Raw genomic sequence first — 22755 nt, forward strand, 5'->3', positions numbered from 1 at the left:
AATCCTAACATTTCCTCCCCTCAGAATCTGCCCTCCAAAATTTTGCTTCAGAGCCCAAAGGGGATGATTTCAGGTAAGCATTTGTTAGCAAACGGGCGTTGCTGACGATAATGCAGGTTCTACTGATCTCTTCAGCCTAGGGCTGCCAATCCCCAGGTGGGGGCAGGGGATCCCCCGGTTTGGAAGCCCCCCCCCCGCTTCAAAGTCATCAGAAAAGGGGGGGGAGGAAATGTCCCCTGGGCACTCCATTATTCCCTATGGAGACCGATTCCCATAAAGTATAATGGAGAATTGATCTGTACATATCTGGGGCTCCAGGAGGGGCCTGTTTTTTGAGTTAGCGGCACCAAATTTGCAGTATGGCATCCGGAGCCTCCCCCCAAAATACCTGCCAAATTTCAAAACGATTGGACCTGGGGGTCCAATTCTATGAGCCCCCAAAGAAGGTGCCCCTATCCTACATTATTCCCCATGGAAGGAAGGCATTTAAAAGGAGCACCGTCGCTCCAAATCCTATGGCCAGAGCTCCCTTCGGTGTTCACACGTGATTGTCACACCCTTGCTCCTGGCTCCACCACCGAAGTCCCCAGATATTTCTGGAGTCGGACTTACCAACCCTATCTCCGTCTTTGACCCGTCACCCTCCCTCCCTTGCCTAAAAGGACAATAAAAATCCCTTTCGAGTCTGCCGCGGGTCTTATTCCCAGCAGTTCTTTGCGCATTTTTTTTTAGCTGTGCGGAAACCTTATTTTGCCCCCCTGATGAAGAGGCTATTCCCCTAATTGATAGGTCCCCCCCCTTTTCTCTCTGCTTTGGATCTTGCGTTGCCGCTCCCCCCGCCCCCTTTCCCCCGCACGAAAACTTCTACGAGCTCACCAGATACTCTCCCAGCTCTTCCAGCGGCGCCTGGAGCAATGCAAACAAGATTTCTGCAAAAGGGAAGCCGGAAATGCGCCGCTCCCTTTCTTCCTTTCGCTTGCAGACTTTCTTGCTCTAACTCTTGGCTAACGATCTCCCGTTAAAGACTGAAAGGGAAGGGCGCCTCCTAGGCCGAGAAGTGTGCAGCGGCAATTGAGCTATCCCGAAGGTGTTAAAACCAAAGTTTTAGGCTGAAAAGAGAAAAAATTCTCATTGTCAGCTTTACGGTTGCCAAGTCCAATTCAAGAAATATCTGGGGACTTTGGGGGTGGAGCCAGGAGACTTTGGGGTGGAGCCAGGAGACTTTGGGGGTGGAGTCAGACGCAAGGTGGTGACAGGGAGAATTGAACTCCAAAGGCTATCACATTGAAAGGGACTGCACACCTTTTAAATGCATCCCCTCCACTGGAAATAATGAAGGAGGCAGCACCTTAAGAACATAAGAGAAGCCATGTTGGATCACACAGTGGCCAGAAATTTATATATACACACTGTGGCTAATAGCCACTGATGGACCTCTGCTCCATATTTTTATCTAACCCCTTCTTGAAGCTGGTTATGTTTATAGCCACTGCCACCTCCTGTGACAGTGAATTCCACATGTTAATCACCCTTTGGGTGAAGAAGTACCTCCTTTTATCCGTTCTAACCCGACTGCTCAGCAATTTCATTGAATGCCCACGAGTTCTTGTATTGTGAGAAAGGGAGAAAAGTACTTCTTGTAAATCTCTCTATTGGTCAGTCTCTGCCAGTTCACACGCCATCAACTTGTATTTGCAGCTGGGATTCTTGGCCCCAATGTGCATTACTTTGCACTTGGCCACATTGAACCTTATCTGCCACGTTGACGCCCACTCACCCAGCCTCAATAGATCCCTTTGGAGTTCTTCACAATCCTCTCTGGTTCTTACCACCCTGAACAATTTAGTGCCATCCACAAACTTGGCCACTTCACTGCTTACTCTCAACTCCAAATCATTTATGAACAAGTTAAAGAACAAGTTAAATCATTTATGAACAAGTTAAAGAACAAGTTACTGAGCCCTGCGGCACTCCACTGCTTACCATCCTCCACTGTTTAGACTGCCCATTTATACTCACTCTCTGCTTCCTATTAATTAGCCAGTTTTTGATCCACAAGTGGACCTGTCCTTTTACTCCATGACTCTCGAGCTTACTAAGGAGCCTTTGATGAGGAACTTTATCAAAAGCTTTCTGGAAGTCAAGGTAAACAATATCTATTGGGTCTCCTTTGTCTACATGTTTGTTCACCCCCTCAAAGAACTGTAACAGGTTAGTGAGGCAAGATCTTTCCTTACAGAACCCATTCTGAGTCTTCCTCAATAACTCGTGTTCATCAATGTGCCTGCTCATTCTGTCCTTGATAATGGTTTCTACCAACTTTCCTGGTATTGAAGTCAGACTGACTGGCCTGTAGTTACCCGGATCTCCTCTGGAACCCTTTTAAAAGATGGGGGTGACATTTGCTACCTTCCAGTCCTCAGGAACGGAGGCAAATGTCAATGAAGACATTTGTCAGAAGCTCCACAAGTTCAACTTTGAGTTCTTTCAGAACTCCTGGATGTATGCTATCTGGACCTGGTGACTTATTCGTTTTTAATTCGTCCATCAGTTGTAGGACCTCCTTGTTTGGAGGCTCACAGAATTGGACCACCCCCCCCCCCCCAGTCCAATCCTTTTGAAACTTTGAGGGTGTTTTGAGGAGAGGCACCGAATGCTATGCTAAAAATTTGGTGCTTCTACCTCAAAAAAGAGCCCCAGATACCTGCAGATCAATTTACTATTATACCCTGTGGGAATCGGTCTTCATAGGGAATAATGGTGTGGCCAGCAGACATTTCCCTCCCCCCACTCTGCTTTCTGATGATCCTGAAGTGTGGGGGGGAGCTCCAAACTGGGGATCCCCTGCCCCCACCTGGGGATTAGCAAACACCAGAAATAAACCACTACTTTTTGATGTGCAAAAAAAAAATGCTTAAGCAATTTCTTTCATAGTGATGCAATTATATTATTATCATCACAAACCAAAGTTCATTAAATGCCCATAGAAAAATCAAAAAGTTATTTCACACCACTCTTGCAAGGTAGTACTTTCAAAATCAGAGTGTTATTTCACATCACTCTTGTAAGGTAGTGCTTTACAGTCCACTGTCTCAGTTCTCCTTTGCTTGAAAGACGTAGACAGTACCACACTTGTATATGATTCCTCCTATGGGTAGCAGACCAAAGTCTAACAGGTGCAGTGGTCTTTTAGCTTTGGAACCCGTGCTAAAGGCAATTGCTCACACATTAGAATAAAATGTTACTTTGCAGCTTGCCTCTCTGGAGCCCCAGATACCCACTGATCAATTCTCTATTATACCCCACTCGTGCAGCTGCACAAGTGGGGTATAAAAGAAAGCGGCCAGTGGAAGGTGAACAAAACACAGAACTGAACCTAGGACCTGTGTAGCCGCCGCACCTGCCAGACTTTGGTCTGCTACCCATAGGAGGAATCATATACAAGCGTGGTGCTGTCTACATCTTTCAAGCAAAGGAGAACTGAGACAGTGGACTGTAAAGTACTACCTTACAAGAACGATGTGAAATAACATTCTGCTTTTGAAAGTACTGCCTTACAAGAGTGGGGTGAAATAACTTTTTTGATTTTTCTATGGACATTTAATGAATTTTGGTTTGTGATGATAATAATATAATTGCATCATTATGAAAGAAATTGCTTAAGCATTTATTTGCAACATTAAAAAACAGTGGTTTATTTCTAGTGTTTGCTAATCAGTACACTGCAGTTTCCGGTTTGACCACCTGGGGACTGGAAATCCTAGTCAGCTCTCCTCTCCTCATACATAATTTTATAAATTATGTTTATTTCATCACGTCCCCCTCTTGGTAGTCGCAGCTTTTTATATAAGTAGGGGGGGGATATTATTACTGTTAGATAGGGTTGCCAATCCCCAGTTGGGGGCAGGGGATCCCCCGGTTTGAAGGCCCTCCCCCTGCTTCAGGGTCGTCAGAAAGCGGTGGGGGGGGGGAGGAGGGGAGGGAAATGTCTGCTGGGAACTCTGTTATTCCCTATGGAGATTTATTCCCATAGAAAATTATGGAGAATTGATCTGCAGGTATCTGGGGCTCGGGGGGGGGCTGTTTTTGGGGGTAGAGGCACCAAATTTTCAGTATAGCATGTAGTGCCTCTCCCCGAAATACCTGCCAAGTTTCAAAAAGATTGGACCGGGGGGCCAATTCTATGAGCCCCCAAAGAAGGTGCCCCTATCCTTCATTATTTCCTTTGGAAGGAAGGAATTTAAAAGGTGTGCCATCCCTTTAAATGTGATGGCCAGAACTCCCTTTGAAGTTCAATTATGCTTGTCACAGCCTTGATCTTGGCTCCACCCCTAATGTCTCCTGGCTCCACCCCCAAAGTCTCCTGGCTGCACCCCCAAAGTCCCCAGATATTTCTTGAATTGGACTTGGCAACCCTACTGTTAGATGCATAAAGCAGGGTAGGGAGGAAATTGTCTCCCCCCGAAGTTACAGAAATAGAAGGGAAGGTTTGTTGCTAGAACAACCAGGGCATTTCAGGAAATGAGTCAAAACTACAAGGGGTGTTCAGCTGACAACGCTAAGAGCATATGGCACAAGTGTAATGAAGATACAAATATTAGCTGAAACACCCATGGACATATAACGACTTATTAATGTTGCCAAACCCAATTCAAGAAATATTTGGGGACTTGAGGGGGGGGGGGGGGGAGCCAGGAACAAGGTTGTGACAAGCGTGAACTCCAAAGGAAGTTCTGGCCATTGCATTTAAAGGGACTGCTCACCTTTTCAATGCCTCCCCTCCATTGGAAATAATGAAGGATAGGGGCACCTTCTTTGGGGGCTCATAGAATTGGCCCCCCGGTCCAATCTTTTTGAAACTTGGCAGGTATTTTGGGGCACTTTCTTTTGGGGCTAATAAAACTGGACACCCCCCCCCCCAGTCCAAACGTTTTGAAACTTGGAGGGTCTTTTGAGGAAAGGCACCAGATGCTTTGCAGTAAATTTGGTGCCTCTACTTCAAAAAACAGGCCCCCAAAGCTGGTCCAACAATCAAGTAGTACATGTTCCAGTTTTAAAGGTAAGTCATAACCTGTAATAGCTTTGATTTTTAGCAAATATCCAACCCAAAAGATTTCACATTGGGGCAGGACCACCAGCAATGGATGAAACTGCCTTCAACCTGAAAGCGGCCGGGCACCGCTAAAACAGTGCGCTCTGTAGAGAAAGTGGCAGCTCGACAGCACTATTGTGCGCCACCTGTCACTCCCTCTCCCTGCTCTGTGTGATGACGTCACTTTTAGTGACATCATCATGCCGCGCGCGAAAGGATTTCTCTTAAGGGAGTTTGGGGGGGGGGTTGCAGCGTGGAGGTCTGCCTCAAGCAGCAGAACTCCTAGCGCCAGGGCTGGGCTCCCTTCTTCAGATACAGCTAGAATATCAGTCCTTCTGTCCGTATATCTTAGAGAGTGGAGTGCTTTCAGAAGCTAAGCTTTCAGATGCTAAGTAGTCAAATGACAATAACAGGTGAATGACAATAGCAGGCATGATTAGATTAGGTATGCAGAGAGGTCATAGGCATGGCGTAATCAGCATTGGTAAAGAGACAGGAAACCTAGGTCTCGATTCAGTCCAGGAGGATGCATAGTCTTGAGCTTCGTTATTAGTTGCAGTTCAGCAGTCTGAATGGAGAACATCTAACCCAAAGCCTAAAAGTAAAATTGTTGTTGTCATCTACTCTGAGGAACCTGCATCGGCCAGCTTTCCAGCTTTGGAGAATTTTCTAGTGTTAGTCATGTCAGCTTGGGAACAGCCATCCATCATTCTGCCAGCTTCGTGCAAGGCTAGGAATGTGCATACAAACAGCAGTAGGATAGCCTGTCCTTATTCACCTACCCTGCGCCCTCTTTGTTGCTTGCAGTCGAGGCACAAACCAGACTGAAACGGAGCAGAGCTTTTTAGTAAGAAAGCACAGGAACAGTTCTGGCTGGCACGGCACCAGGGGGTATGGGCTAATATGTGAATGAGTTCCTGCTGAGCTTTTTCTACAAACAAAGCCCTGTGGGGAACAATGGCGATGTCAGGAGGTGTGGCCTAATATGCAAATGAGTTCCTGCCGGGCTTTTTCTACACAAAAAGCCCTGGACAGGGGTCATTCTCTTCTCCAACAGGGAAAGAGGGACATAAACTGGATACCATTGGTTGATGGCTCTATTCCTCCTCAGTGCTTAATATTCATATAGACAACTACCAGCCCATTATGGTGTATCAATTGTTTTTGTTGGACCTTATGTCAGCTTACATAGATCTTATTCCTGACCACAAGAGTGCCTTGGCCAGACTTTTACAAGTGGAATCAGCAGGGCTTTGTTATTGTTTTGAGCGGGAATGCCCAGGAACGCAGTTCCGGCCGTCTTGGCACCAGAGGGTGTGGCCTAATATGCAAATGAGTTCCTGCTGGGCTTTTTCTACAAAAAGGCCCTGTGTGAAACAATGGTGCTGTCAGGGGGTGTGGTCTAATATGCTAATTAGTTTCTGCTGGGCTTTTTCTCCCAAAAAAGTCCTGGGAAACTGTAAAGCTTTCTAAACACAGATGAGTGTCACCAATTGTTTCACATATGCCATGACCTCTGCATGTGTTCATAATGTTGAGTAAACCATCTTTGTTCTGAAATCATTAATATGCATCATACATAAGAACACAAGAGAAGCCATGTTGGATCAGGCCAATGGCCCATCCAGTCCAACACACTGCCCCAAACCCAGGGGCCATCAGGAGGTCCAAGCAGCAGAACACATTCTGCTAACATGTTCATAAAGTTGAAGAGTAAACCAACTGTGTTTGGAAATTGTTAATATGCAAAAGATATAGGAAGATAAAAGAAGCCATGCTGGATCAGGCTAACATCCCATCCAGTCCAACACTCCCCCAAACCCGAGGGCCATCTGGAGGTCCACCAGGAGGGCCAGAAAGTGGGGGGAGGGGGAAATGTCTGCTGGGTACTCCATTATTCCCTATGGAGACCGATTCCCATAGGGTATAATGGAGAATTCATCTGCGGGTATCTGGGGCTCTTGGGGGGGCTGTTTTTCTGAGACGGAGGCAAAAACATTTTAGCATAGCATCCGGTGCCTCCTCAAAACAACCTCCAAGTTTCAAAAAGATTGGACCAGGGGGCCCAATTCTATGAGCCCCAAAGGAAGGTGCCACTTTCCCTCATTATTTCCAATGGAGGGAAGGCATTAAAAAGTGTGCGGTCCCTTTAAATGATATGTCCAGCACTCCCCTTGGAATTCAATTATGCTTGCCACACCCTTGCTCATGGCTCCACCCCCAAAGTCTCCTGGCTCCACCCCCAAAGTCCCCAGGTATTTCTTCAATTTGACTTGGCAACCCTAGTTGCCCCCCAAGCATAAAACTCAGTTCAGTAAAACTCAGGCCAGCTTAACCTGCTTTTCTCAGATAACCCATGTCACAACATCAAATTGCTCTGGTGAATTGTCATAGTCCTGTTTTCTCCAGCTGTGCACCCATCCCCAGAGCCGCTAGAGAGTCCAGGATGCTCCCAAGCAGCTGACTCTCTCTCTTCCCCTGTACAATTATCAAAATCATGGTGATTTAACTCTTCTGTTGGTTAAAACTCAAGGGATTTCTCCAGAGATCACCTTTGAAAGCAATAACGTAAACATCAAAATCAAAAGCAAGATTTATTTATTGCACTTGTATTCCACCCTCCCCAAACTCCTTTCAAATGTGCCTGGAAAAGCTAGTGTATAAATACTTCCCAAGGAGTGAGGGTGATATCTGGGGAGGGGGGGGGCACTATGCCGGTGCGAGCGAGGCTCATCAACACTGTCCCCTGAAGATGTGTAGCCATGGTTCTATCCACCTGATCACTATAGTCTCAGCCTTTCAGAAGGTGCTTTTGGCTCCTTCTAATTAGCTCAGTGCCACCGCAAGGGAGAGACTGTAGGAAGCAGGGCTAGGATGGTGCCGCTGCTGTTTTTGCTTCTTCTGCTTCTGCTGCCCCACGCAGCCTGTGAGGTGCTCAAGGCAAAATGCCCACTGAATCTGAAGGAAGATAACATAGGTGAATTGAACTATTACAGCCCTGGAGACCACATCATCGACGCACTCCTCTTGACAACCGGAGCGATGTTTTTCCCCACTCATACCCGTTTTTCAAGTGCTCCCTATGTCTACCTGATCCCGTAAGAAATCACATGGTGGTGGTAGATTATAGCTGCATTTGTTCCAGTCCTCCCAGAATCCCAGGGACCATCCGTGTCTGGTAAATCACTCCCCTTGTATTGTCCCTGTCTTGCCTTTTGGGACAGATTGAGGATATATACGGACACTAATCGAAGGCTCAGCCTACTATTTCAAAACACTGCATTTGGTGAATTTCACTTTTAGCTTCCTGACACTGGATGATGATTTGTGTGTGTGTTTTAAGTATGGGGACATGCTCTTTGCTTGGTGACTAGACACAGAGAGGGCTTCCTCAGCTTCTTAGAGAACCAGTTTGGTGTAGTGGTGAAGTGCGTGGACTCTTATCTGAGAGAACCGGGTTTGATTCCCCACTCCTCCACTTGCAGCTGCTGGAATAGCCTTGGGTCAGCCATAGCTCTTGTAGGAGTTGTCCTTGAAAAGGAAGCTGCTGTAAGAGCTCTTTCAGCCCCACCGACCTCACAGGGTGTCTGTTGTGGGGAGGGAAGGTAAGGGAGATTGTGACTGCTCTGAGACTCTGAGATTCAGAGTACAGGGCAGGATATTCAGAGCATACGACAGATATAAATCCATTTTCTCCTCCTCCTCCCCTCCTCCTCCATCTTCTTCTTCTCCTCCGTCTTCTCCTCCTCCCCCTTCTTCTTCTTCTTCTTCTTCTTCTTCTTCTTCTTCTTCTTCTTCTTCTTCTTCTTCTTCTTCTCCTCCTCCTCCTCCTCCTCCTCCTCCTCCTCCTCCTAAAATGCTAGGGGGCTACTACCATCCCTCTCTGTCCCCTGCATCACGGCATATTGAGGCTGTCAAGTGTGTTTGGACGGTGGCTGCCCTACAGTGAGTGCAACTAATTCTGCAATGAAAACTAAGCACTCTATTACAATTCTATTTTAACGTGAAGGAAACTGCTGGTTCCATTTACTAACATGCCTGCTTTGGAAGACAGCTGAGAACAGATTATTGCAGGACAATTGAACAACTCTGAGTAGGCAGAGTTTTCAGCCCTGTGGAGTAGGCTATTGCCACATCAACAAATACAAGTGTAGAGTAAGCAGAGAAAGGCTTTCAGCAAAAATTGGAAAATTTGGTGAGTGTGTGTTTGTGCTGCATGCACTTTTCCTCCTATGTGTGTTGAGCATCACAACTCCTTGAGAACTGATTCATAACAACAATTTTGCTGAACTTCAGACAGAGCCTAGCCACTGTTCAGATGCACAACTTAAAAACTATGGAGCTATGGAGAAGCAAATATAGTTTTTTCCCATCAAGAGTCTAAGACCAAAGGAAAGGATAAAGTATCTAAGGAAGTTCTGAGGATGCACTAATTCTGACCTCAAGTCTGTAGTCTTATTAATGTCATCCATGCAGATGGGAAAGCAAAACTTCTGATGAATGGAACCTGATATTTACACAGTAAGAATTTCATTTTTACAGGTGTCCAGGATAATAATCAGGGCTAAAAACCGTGAATGTTCACAGTACACGCCCATTATTGGCAAACTTTTCAGCTATCCCTGATTAATAGAATGGAAGTCTTTTTTTAAAAACCACATTACTTTGTTTACATATTTGTTTAGTGGTATTTCAGCTGAGGAACACATATCTACAGAAGACACCTTTGTGTGTTCCCAGGGCTAGTATCATCATACTGCAGAAGAAAACTGCAGATTTATACCCTGCCCTTCTCTCTGAATCAGAGACTCAGAGTGGCTTACAATCTCCTATATCTTCTCCCCTCACAAGAGACACCCTGTGAGGTGGGTGGGGCTGAGAGGTCTCTCACAGCAGCTGCCCTTTCAAAGATAACTCCTACAAGAGCTATGGCTGACCCAAGGCTATTCCAGCAACTGCAAGTGGAGGAGTGGGGAATCAAACCTGTTTCTCCCAGAAAAGAGTCTGCACACTTCAGCACTACACCAAACTGGAGGTGGGATAGTTGCTGGGGCCCCTACAGAGTCCTGCCTCACATGCTTCCAGGGAAGGACTTACATGTGGCATTCAAAGGTGGGAACCTCAGGAAGGCACAGCACTGATGTTGTTATCTGTACACACAACCCAGCACCTTTGAGGAAATGCTATACAGTCAGTGGAAACTCTCACCACTGAGCAGGAGAAGGGAAGACACGTAGGCAACTGGGGGGCGGTGTGGGGGCAGGGCTGGAAGGAAGGCATAAGTTGAGGTCCTGGACAGTGTTCCCCCTAAACGGAGTTAGCGTGAGCTAGCTCACAGATTTTTAGCCTCCAGCTCACACATTTTTGTCTTAGCTCAGGAAAAATTGTCCCAGAGCACAATAATTTATGCAGTAGCTCACAACTTTAATGCCAGTAACTCACAACTTTAATACCACAAAGTGGAATTTTTGCTGACAAGACTCTGCAGCTTAGAGGAAACATTGGTCCTGGTGGTGGTCAGAAAGGGGGCTTATAGAATACTGTCTGCCCAGGGCCCCTGAAATCTCAAACCACTCTGCTTGTACCCATCAAACCTCCCTTTAAAGCCACCTCTGCTTGTGGCTATTCACTACAGCGATGCACAGTGAACTACACAATTTAATTACTCTTTGAGTAAAGAATAATTTCCTTTAGTTAGTCTTGAATCCACTGTACATGAACATCACAGACCTGGAAAGACCACTTAGAGTTAAAGAAATAATCTCAGAAGCTGTTTTCATGTCATGGAATATGATAATAGGACGCTTCTTTGTTTGTTGCAGGCTTGAATACTCAAAATTCTGGAACATTCTGTCCTTCATCTTCAGCGTTCATGAGATCAATCAGAATCCTAGGCTGTTGCCCAACATTACTCTGGGCTACAACATCTATGAAACCTTGTCCAGTGAAAGACTGATTTTTGATGCCATGGTTGATCTGATATCTGCTGAATGGAAGAACGTTCCCAACTATCACTGTGGAGGTCAGAATAACTCACTGGCTGTTCTTGAAGGAGGAACCTCTGACATCTCTACCCACATTTCCAACATATTGAGCATCTACAAAATCCCACAGGTATGAATGAAAGAAAAAACGGAAACCAATTCTTTTTGCTGTTTCTCCCAAAAAATCAAGAAAGGGTCAAGGGACATAAAAAAACCTGAGACTACAGACTGTAGTTTAACTAAAGGCTGGTTTGAGAGACATTTTTGTCCCTGTGATATACACAGGGTCGGCTCACCCACTAGGCAAACTAGGCGGTTGCCTAGGGTGCCGGGAGCCAGGGGGCGGGGAACTGGGTTCCCCCCCACCCAAGACAACTGCCTAATTTGGCTCCCTCCCCCCAGCACTGCCAGCTCCTTCTCGCCTGCTGCTTCTCGCCCGCCCCACCCAGAAGCTCGCCCTGCCGCCGCCCGCCCACCCCTGAAGCTTGCCCTGCCAGCTCCCTTCCTCCCCCCCAGAAGCTTGCCCTGCCACCACCCACCTGCTCCCATAGCTTGCCCAGCCCTGCGCTACCACTGCCAGCTCCCCCCCACCCCCGCTCGCCCTGCCGCTGCAGCCAGCTGCCCGCTGCCAGAAACGCTCGCTGCGAGGTCGCCTGGCCATATCGGCTTTGAGAGGTCTGCGTGTGTTTTGAACAGACCTCTGGAGGAAGTTTCTTCCCCCTCCTTTCTGGAAAGAAGCGGGGGAAACTTCCTCCAGAGATCTGTTCAAAACAAGCGGGGGGGTGGGGGGGTGGCGAGGGGAGGGGAGGGGGGGCAGGCACAGGGCTACTTGTGAGGAGGCGGCAGGCACTGGGACTCAAGGGCGGGCGGAGCTGTTTTGCCTAGGGCGCTGGAAGGGCTCGGGGCGGGCCTGGATGTACATACATGTTTTGCAAACTGCCACTTCTGCTAAAACTGAGTTGGCAAGACTGTTTTAAAAACAGACAGACAAAATAGTCCCCTATGTTTATAATTACATGGAAATGTAAACACTATGAACAGAAAACCCTCCTTCGACCCAGTTTCTAAGAAAAAGACTTCCCTATATTTTGTGACGCTTAGGGATATGATTTTGGTGACCAACCTCATACTTATTCCCTGCCCTTAATGACTCCCACCCAGAATCAAGAAGTCCTATTTTGGCTTCCATTCTTGGTAACACTAGTTAGAGAAATTGACTAGCCACTGTCTTGCCCTCAGTCTGCTTCTTTACACAGGTTTACAAAACATTTCATTATCTACAGATAGCGCCAGATCTTTCTGCATCCTAAGCCCACGAGGCATCCTATTAGCACAGCAATAATCATTAAGCAAAGCTGCATGTAAAGCAACCCTAGCCTTTTCCTTATAGGTGTTTAACAATTGTGACCAGTCAGCCTTGGTTAAGCTGGATTGATCCTTAAACAAAGTATCATTGTCTGTTAAAATACCGTTCTGTTCCTCTAAAGAAAAAGTAAATTTGTCTGTAAATTGTGTCATCCCCCAAAACTGTATTACTCAAATGGAAAAGGAGAGGGAACCCAGTGTAAATGACTCAACCAAACTCACAAAAGCCTGTGTTCACAAAAACGCCACACAAATGAATTGATATGCCATATTCAAAATGGCCTAATTAACAAGTACATACAAATGCTTTCAGATATTTTATATTGACACGGTCCTTGCTATAAAGGAATCTCCTTGCAGTAAAGTCCTTACAAACAAGCAGTCTCTTTTCAATGCTCAATGTTATCGCTGCTTGAGTCAATATTCTTGAAGAATGATATGATGTATAGTAGCCTCGTCATATGATATAACTCCACACGACGTGATTTCCGGATATGAAGCGCATTTCAGTCTGTGGCCCTTCTTTTCTGTTCTTTACACAGAACAGCCATGGCTCACTAGCTTGCATGTGTGTTAAGGGCTGCCAAGGGCTTCTTCTGATTTACGACAACCCTGTGAATTAATGGCCTCTAATCTTGCAAATTGAGGACTGTGGCTTCCTTAACTGGGTCAATCTCTCCCGAGCTGGATCTTCCTCTTTTCCTCCTGTCTTCAATATTTCCGAACATTATTATCTTTTCCAGTTGCTCTGGTCTTCTCAGAATGGGACTAAAGTCCAGTAGTCCCAATAGTTCAGGCTTGATTTGATCTAGAACACTCATTTGTCTTTTTGGCATGGTATCTGTAAATCTCTCCTCCAGTGCCACATTTGAAATGAATCAATTTTCTTCCTTTCTTCATTGTCCAGCTTTCACACCCATAGGTAGTAGTGGGGAATACTGTGCTATGCTATAAATTATCTTAGTTATGTGCTATAAATTATCCGCACACTTAAGAAGAGATTGGATTTATATCCCACCCTCCACTCCGAATCTCAGAGTCTCAGAGTGGCTCACAATCTCCTTTATCTTCCTCCCCCACAACAGACACCCTGTGAGGTGGGTGGGGCTGAGAGGGCTCTCACAGCAGCTGCTCTTTCAAGGACAACCTCTGACAGAGCTATGGCTGACCTTAGGCCATTCCTGCAGCTGCAAGTGGTGAAGGCTCTGAGATTCAGAGTGGAGGGTGGGATATAAACCCAACATCTAAAGCCATATTGTTACTTGCGGGGGGGGGGCAGGTAGGGGGCCTTTGCTTTTTCTACTTGCCCTGGCTTCTATGAAATGTTGTAAAAATATGCTAGGATTTTTTTTTTTTGTTATTGTTGAGGATGGGGAGGCATAATATGAATCATACACCAGAGTCTCCTTTTCCTTAACAGATCAGTTATGGATCTGATAAGCAAATCAATGAGGAAAAAACTCAGCTACCAGTTTTCTACCTAATAAACCCCGAAGAGAAGGCTTATTTTCTGGGGGTTGTCAAACTGCTCCTGCATTTTAGATGGACATGGATTGGTTTGATTGTTCCGGACACCGACGATGGAATGGAGTTCTCGAGAACCATGAAAGCGTTGATGACTAGTAATGGTATCTGTGTCGTCTTCTCACACAACATCAAAGGAGAGACGGCAATTTTCCAAAGCATGATCCTAGCAGTGGATGATATAATTTTCTCTCTGAGTCAGACAAAAGTTAATGTGCTGGTTTTGTATGGAGACTTTAACTTCCTGTTTTTTTTCATGTACTTTAAGAAAACAATTGATAACATCATGGATTCCATAGCGGGAAAAGTTTGGGTCACAGTGTCTTTGCAGGTCATCAGCGCGCATCATGATATGCACGGCTCTTTGTCTGTAATCCAGACACGAAAGAGGCAAACACATGACAACTCTGACACGCTTTTCAGTCGTATGAATCGGTTTGGGGAGGAAGCTTTTAATTGTTCGTATTCCAAATATGTGCGGTCTGCAAAAGGCCAGCAGAGATGTGCCGAGAAGGATAAACTGGAAGCTCCTACTCAAGATGTGCTTGAAAGAGTCCTATATGATGAAGGCCACAATATTTACATTGGTCTCCAGGCTGTGGCTCGTGCCTTGCATTCTGCATACACATCCAGGAAAGGTCCGCTGAAGGTGGGAGGTGGAGAAAGACTGGAACTTCAAAGGGTGCAGTCCTGGCAGGTATTATATATAACATCATTGATCATTTCAATCTCTTTTCATTTTTAACTCGTTTGACTCATTTAGTGGTGGGATTTGTATATGGCCCTGCGTGCTGGATAGTTCAGGTTAGCCTGATCTTGTAAAATCTTGGAAGCTAAGCAGGGTCAGCCCCTGTTAGTATTTGGATGGGGAGGGAGATCACCAAGGAATTCAAGGATTGCTACACAGAGACAGGCAATCACAAGCCAACTCTGAATGTCACTTACTCTGAGAACTAGGGGTTTTTTTGTAGCAGGAACTCCTTTGCATATTAGGCCATGCACCCCTGATGTAGCCCATCCCCCAAGAGCTTACCGTAGGGCCTGTACTAAGAGTCCAGTTGCTTACGACAGGGGTGCGTGGCCTAATATGCAAAGGAGTTCCTGCTACAAAAAAAGCCCTGCTGAAAACCCTACAGCAGTGCCCCCCAACCTTTTTTGGCCCAGGGGCTGGCATCAGGGCCAGCTGGCCCACAGCGGCCCCAGAGCCGGCAGGGTGTGGACACCCAATTCAGCCTCGCCCCCCCCCCCCGTGTGGTGCCATTTCCTTCTCCCTCCTCTGCCCCGCCCCCTCGCAGCGTCACCGCCCTGCCCCCCCATGCAGCCTCGCCATCCCCACTTTTCACTATTTTAATGCCGGGGAAGGGACTGTGAAGTGCCTTCCAGGCCGACTTCTCTCCCCCCCCCCCCCGGTCGATCAGCTGATCCAATTGGCGGGGGAAACCGCAGCAGCATGGCTGTTTCAGCGAGTCGCTCGCAAACTGCTGCCGCAGTTTTCCCTGTTGATTGGATCAGCTGATTGGCTGCGGGGGGGGTGGGGGGAGAGGTCGGCCTGGAAGGCTCTTCACGGTCCCTTCTCTGGCATTAAAATGGTGAAAACGGGGGATGGCAAGGCTGGGGGGGGGGCGGCTGCGCAGCCCGCTTGGTTGGGGACCCCTGCCCTACAGGATCACCATTCGCTTGGCCTATGTCTCAATGGAAGTGGTAAGTTGGTCTCATACCAACCATGGATGATTTTGAATATGTTAATGAGCTGAAATTCTGCACATTTAGGAGTACCTTTATAAGGTCTAAGATGTAGGGTCTGAAGAACCCTACAGGCACAGGACCCAAAAGTTCCCAGGACCCCACTGTCTTTGGTGTATCCGTCATGTGATTTTGGGACTCTTCTCATCACCGGGTCTGTCTACTCTGGTGTCTCTCCTCAAAGCACCCTCCAAGTTTTAAAAAGATGGACCAGGGGGTCCAATTCTATGAGCCCCCCCCCAATTCTATGAGTCGCTAGCCTTCATTATTTCCGATGGAGAGAAGGCATTTTAAAGGCGTGCGGTCCCTTTAAATATGATGGCCAGAACTCCCTTTGTAGTTCAATTATGCTTGTCACAACCTTGTTCTTGGCTCCACCCCCAATGTCTCCTGGCTCCACCTTCAAAGTCTCCTGGCTACACCTCCAAACCCTCAGATATTTTTTGAATTGGACCTGGCAACCCAAGCTGAGAATAACTCACTTCTCAGGAAATAAGGAGATGTGTTCCCTTTGAACTGCTATGTGAAAAAGGTCTTGGTGGGGGGGAGTCCAAGCTTCTCCAAATTACTTATTGATGTCTATAATTCTTACTTTCACCCAGGGCTTTTTTTGATCAGGAATGCACAGGAACGCAGTTCTAACTGGCTTGGTGTCGGAGTGTGGCCTAATATTCATATGAGTTCCTGCCAGGCTTTTTCTACCAGAAAAGTCCTACTTTCACCTCTGGCAAGGCCTCCATAAGGGAAAGGCCTGAACTTGTAACATATCAACAAAGCTTCGCCTGTGTTTGCATAGCGGAAATCTATCTGAGTGTTACTTGGTAAAGCCTTGCAATACCCCACTTTATTCCCTAGTTGAGACTCAAAGTGGATTTTAGAGTGCTATTCTAACCTCCACCATTCTCTCACAAAAATGGGGCCTCTGAGATAGGCCTGACCAAGACTTTGTGATGGGCTCAAGGTTACTCAGTGATCTTCTGTGGCAGATGTGGGGAACTGAACCTAGGTTCCAGTTTGCTGTTCTAGCCACACCACCCACTGGCTCTTAGAAACAGTGTCATTTCTATTTCCCAGTTTTTTGTGTGTTCTCTGTCATTATCCCAGCTTTATCCTTTCCTGAGGAACCTCCAGCTTTACAATACTTCTGTGGAGGAGAATAGGGATCCATCAGCAATCCTTGACATCGTGAACTGGGTGGTGTTCCCCAACAAATCCTGTGGTGGAGTGAAAGTCGGCAGCATAGAGAGAAAAACATTCACATCCAGGAAGTTCTCCATCGATCAGGATGCCATTGTGTGGCCTCGGGGGTATAATCAGGTGGGCTAATCCATCCTATAAATGTCATGAACTCTACACCAAACTGGCACTACACCAAACTGGCAGCAGCCTGAAGCAGGGGAGGGAGAGAGAGACACGCACACGAGATTTTTATGCCACCAGAAATGCCAACCTCCTAGGGTTGCCAAGTCCAATTCAAGAAATATCTGGGGACTTTGGGGGTGGAGCCAGGAGACATTGGGGGCGGAGCCAGGAGCAAGAGTGTGACAAGCATAATTGAACCTCAAGGGAGTTCTGGCCATCACATTTAAAGGGACCACACATCTTTTAAATCCCTTCCCTCCATAGGAAATAATGAAGGATAGGGGCACCTTCTTTTGGGGCTCATAGAATTGCCCCCCCGGTCCAATCTTTTTGAAACTCGGGGGTATTTTGGGGAGACGTACTGGATGCTATGCTGCAAATCTGGTGCCTCAACCAAAAAAAACAGCCTCCCCCAGAGCCCCAGATACCCGCAGATCAATTCTCCATTATTTCCTATGCGAATAAGTCTCCATAGGGAATACTAGAGTTCCCTCCCCTCCCCCCCCCCGTTTTCTCTCTCTCACTCACACACACGCTTAACTGTCTCTGATGCAAGTGGGCAGCCTTGCTGGTCTGAAGCAGTAGAACAAAGCAGGAGTCTCTGGCGCCTCGACAACCAGGTCTGGAAAGTACAGGGGCTACGCTGCTCCTCTTCTTCTTCTTCTTCTTCTTCTTCTTCTTCTTCTTCTTCTTCTTCTTCTTCTTCTTCTTCTTCTTCTTCTTCTTCTTCTTCTTCTTCTTCTTCTTCTTCTTCTTCTTCTTCTTCTTCTTCTTCTTCTTTCCCATTAGATAAACTCTTCTCACCTAAAGTACTCTTCAAGCAGCTAAATCCTGCAAAGCTTATAGGCAATAAGTGATTTTAAGTGCTTCAAACAGTGTATGAGTGATATTTTCCCCCTCAAGGGTTGTTTTCATAATGGGGCCAACTTAGAATTTTTCCACCACAACTATGACTGACCTTTTTTTTCTTGACTGCCCCTTGGCTTTGTGACTAGACCCTGCCCCAGTCCAGGTGTACCGAGAACTGTCAGTCAGGATCCATGAAGCTGATTGGGAAAGAAAAGCCAGTTTGCTGCTACACTTGTGCTCCGTGTAAGGAAGGAACCATCTCCGTTCAGGAAGGTAAGATGATCCACAGGAGAAAGGTGGGCCTGGGGAAAGAGTCCAGGATTTCATTCAGGTGCTGAGATTGGTTTCACCATTTTTGGAATTTTCTTGATTTGTACAAAGAAATCTCCTTAACAACGAGAGTTGAAGAGTATTACCTCAGGGAATAGGTAGTAGGAGGCAAAAGCAGTTAGCATGGGGTAGGGGGTGGGGTTTCCACTCTGTGTGCCCCTTTAGTGCTTAAATTAAACTTCATCCCCCATATGAACAAATTTGACTGTAAATATTTTTCCTTCAGCTTCTGGCTAGGGTTGCCAGACCCCCCTGGTGGTTGGCCAATGTGGGACTTACCTGTAGAAAGAGGAAGACCCAGGCCAAGCTTCCAGTGTTGCATAGGAAGTGACATCATCACATCAGTGACATCCAGGCAATGCCCTATTATTCCATCAAAAACTCCATAGGAGAAACATTATTTACCATGGAGTTTTTGCCCAAATTCCAGAGCATTGCAACGTGATGATGTCACTTCCTCTGCAAATCCAGCAATGTGGCACAGGCTTTTCTCTTTCTCCAGATAAGTTCTGCCCCATCAATCGCTGGTGAATTTCTAGTTTCTAATTCTGATTGACATTGACATTCTAAGAAATTAAACCAGAGGTATCAAACATGTGGCCCAGGGGTCAAATCAGGCCCTCAGAGGGCTCCTATCAGACTCCTGAACAATTGGCTGTCATCTGCTTCCTTTTTAGAACATAAGAGAAGCCATGTTGGATCAGGCCAATGGCCCATCCAGTCCAACACTCTGTGTCACACAGTGGCCAAAATACACACACACACACACACACACACCCTGTGGCTAATAGCCACTTATGGACCTCTGCTCCATATTTTTATCCAATCCCATCTTGAAGCTGGCTATGCTTGTAGCCGCCACCACCTCCTGTGGCAGTGAATTCCACATGTTAATCACCCTTTGGGTGAAGAAGTACCTCCTTTTATCCGTTTTAGCCTGACTGCTCAGCAATTTCATTGAATGCCCACGAGTTCTTGTATTGTGAGAAAGGGAGAAAAGTAATTCTTTCTCTACTTTCTCCATCCTATGCATAATCTTGTAAACCTCTATCATGTCACCCTGCAGTCGACGTTTCTCTAAGCTAAAGTGTCCCAAGCGTTTCAACCTTTCTTCATAGGGAAAGTGTTCCAAACCTTTAATCATTCTAGTTGCCCTTTTCTGGACTTTTTCCAATGCTATAATATCCTTTTCGAGGTGCGGTGACCAGGATTGCACACAGTACTCCAAATGAGACCTCACCATCGATTTATATAGGGGCATTATTATACTGGCTGATTTGTTTTCAATTCCCTTCCTAATAATTCCCAGCATGGTGTTGGCCTTTTTTATTGCAACCACACACTGTCTTGACATTTTCAGTGAGTTATCTACCATGACCCCAAGATCTCTCTCTTGGTCAGTCTCTGCCAGTTCACAACCCATCAACTTGTATTTGTAGCTGGGATTCTTGGCCCTAATGTGCATTACTTTGCACTTGGCCAGTGTGCATTACGTTTGCACTTTTCCCTCTCTCTTGCTTCCTTCTGCATCACAGCTTGCTTTTCAAGGCTTGTTCAATCACACAGGAGCTACAGAGCAAAAACTCTATTTTCTCCTTTAGCTGTGGCTTCTCCCTTGGGGAGGAAGGGCGAAGGGAGAGCTTGCTATGCTGTGCTATCTAAATTGCAAAGCAGAGCTACTGTGTCAAATCTCTTTTTTCTATTGGCTGAGGCAGCTCCCCTTCCTGGATCATGGGGAAGGAAAGGAAGAGCCAGAGCTTCTTTTGCCCAGTTCCCTGGATCCCATGGGAGAGATACAAAGAAAGTACCTTTAAGACCAATGAGTGCTAATGTTTTTGTAGCAGGAACAGCTTTGCATATTAGGCCACACACCCCTGATGTAGCCAATAAGAACATAAGAACATAAGAGAAGCCATGTTGGATCAGGCCAACGGCCCATCAAGTCCAACACTCTGTGTCACACAGTGGCAAAAAATGTTATATACACACATACACTGTGGCTAATAGCCACTGATGGACCTGTGCTCCATATTTTTATCTAAACCCCTCTTGAAGGTGGCTATACTTGTGGCCGCCACCACCTCCTGTGGCAGTGAATTCCACATGTTAATCACCCTTTGGGTGAAGAAGTACTTCCTTTTATCCGTCTTAACCTGTCTGCTCAGCAATTTCATCGAATGCCCACGAGTTCTTGTATTGTGAGAAAGGGAGAAAAGTACTTCTTTCTCTACTTTCTCCATTCCATGCATTATCTTGTAAACCTCTATCATGTCACCCCGCAGTCGACGTTTCTCCAAGCTAAAGAGTCCTAAGCGTTTCAACCTTTCTTCATAGAGAAAGTGCTCCAGCCCTTTAATCATTCTAGTTGCCCTTCTCTGCACCTTCTCTAAAGCTATAATATCCTTTTTGAGGTGCGGCGACCAGAACTGCACACAGTACTCCAAATGAGACCGCACCATTGATTTATACAGGGGCATTATGATACTGGCTGATTTGTTTTCAATTCCCTTCCTAATAATTCCCAGCATGGCATTGGCCTTTTTTATTGCAAACGCACATCCTCACGGAGCTTACAGTAGGCCCTGTACTAAGAGCCCTGTAAGCTCTTGGAGGATTGGCTACATCAGGGGTGTGTGGCCTAATATGCAAAGGAGTTCCTGCTACAAAAAAAGCCTTGCATGTTTTATTTTACAGTTTTTAAAAAAAAACTTTGTGTTTGCCTGTGTCCTTTATAAAGTTTATATCTCTGCAACCTATTCTTTAATAGGGACACATCCGATCCGGCCTGACATGGTTTGGCCCAACAAGGGTCATTTGTGTCAGATCTGGCCCTCATAACAAATGAGTTCAACACCCTTGACTTAGCCAGATGGCTTTCCTGGTTCCGGAACAAGACCTTCTCTTTTTATGGATGATGTCCAGGACTGAACCTGATATTTCCTGCAATACACAACCTGTCCTCTAGCTCTGAATTCTCCATCCCTCATTGCATATTACCAGTTCAGGATTCCCATCTTAGTCTTCACTGGTTTTTCTATTATGTCTGGGGGTTAGAACTTGTGTATCTTTTAGGAAAGACAGTAGAACAGATTATTGTGGATGAAAGGTAGCTTCTAGTTGTACTAGACTCACTTTTGACCTTTCCAGATGCAGACCGCTGCGACAAATGTCCAGAAGATCAGTATCCAAACAAGGACCGGACTCAATGTGTCCCCAAAATTATAACTTTCCTGTCCTATCAAGAACCTTTGGGAATCAGTTTAGTTTTCTTTGCCCTGCTGTTGGCCATAATGACAAGTTTTATGCTGGGAATCTTCATCAAATACCTGGATACTCCAATAGTCAAAGCCAACAACCGGGACCTCACCTACATTCTCCTCGTCTCCCTCCTGCTTTCCTTTCTGTCCTCCCTTTTATTCATTGGGCAGCCAAGGAAGGTGACCTGCCTTCTCCGACAAACCACCTTCAGCATCATCTTCTCAGTTGCTGTCTCTTCTGTGTTGGCCAAAACCATCACTGTGGTGGTGGCCTTTATGGCGACTAAGCCGGGAAACAGGATGAGGAAATGGCTGGGAAGGAGCTTGGCAAACTCCATTGTTCTTTCTTGTTCTGTTGTGCAAGTTGGCCTGTGCGTCATCTGGCTTGGGATCTCTCCCCCCTTCCCAGACTCTGACATGCACTCCCAGCCTGGTCAGATCACCCTGCAATGCAATGAAGGGTCTCTGGCCATGTTTTATGGTGCCCTGGGCTACATGGGCTTCCTGGCAGCCATCTCCTTTGTGGTGGCTTTCCTGGCCAGGAAGCTTCCAGGGGCCTTCAATGAAGCCAAGCTGATCACCTTCAGCATGCTGGTCTTTTGCAGCGTATGGGTGTCCTTTGTGCCCACATACCTGAGCACAAAGGGGAAATACATGGTAGCCGTGCAGATCTTCTCCATCTTGGCTTCCAGTGCTGGATTACTGGGCTGCATCTTCTTCCTCAAATGCTACATTATTGTAGTGAGACCTGATCTGAATACCAAGGAGCATCTAATGATGAAATCTGAGGGTGGCATCTGACCTTTCGTAGAATTTCAACATTATTTTTTTTCTCCACTGCGTCCTGCATAGCAGTTATGAAACCCATATACTTGACAGCAAAACCGTGAACAACAGATGCTGATATAACAAATCGCTTTTATAGAATCATAGAGTTGGAAGGGACCTCCAGAGTCATCTAGTCCAACTCACTGCACAATGCAGGAAACTCACAAACACCACCCCCTAAATTCACAGGTTCTTCATTGCTGTCAAATGGCCATTTAGCCTCTGTTTAAAAACCTCCAAGGAAAAAGAGCCCACCACCTCCTAAGGAAGCCTGTTCCACTGAGAAATCGCTCTGTCAGGAAGTTCTTCCTAATATTGAGCTGGAAACTCTTTTGATTTAATCTCAACCTATTGGTTCTGGTCCTACCTTATGGGGCCACAGAAGAAGAGTAAGGACATGGCTCTCATCATCAAACAGAAA

At 46.3% G+C, this 22755-nt stretch overlaps 2 protein-coding genes across 2 annotated transcripts in view; one reads left to right on the forward strand and one right to left on the reverse strand.

The window, feature by feature from the left end:
• Positions 1 to 22755, reverse strand: part of LOC132571225 (zinc finger protein 709-like) — a 1224940-nt gene that overhangs the window by 740701 nt on the left and 461484 nt on the right. The window lies entirely within an intron of this gene.
• On the forward strand, positions 8949 to 22307 carry LOC132570993 (vomeronasal type-2 receptor 26-like). Its single transcript, XM_060237629.1, has 6 exons — positions 8949 to 9037; positions 10915 to 11206; positions 13862 to 14662; positions 16813 to 17025; positions 18066 to 18192; positions 21397 to 22307. Exons 1-6 carry the CDS (start codon positions 8949 to 8951, stop codon positions 22305 to 22307), a joined length of 2433 nt encoding a protein of 810 aa, XP_060093612.1.

Source organism: Heteronotia binoei, chromosome 5 (genome assembly GCF_032191835.1).
Source record: "Heteronotia binoei isolate CCM8104 ecotype False Entrance Well chromosome 5, APGP_CSIRO_Hbin_v1, whole genome shotgun sequence".
NCBI lineage: Eukaryota > Metazoa > Chordata > Lepidosauria > Squamata > Gekkonidae > Heteronotia > Heteronotia binoei.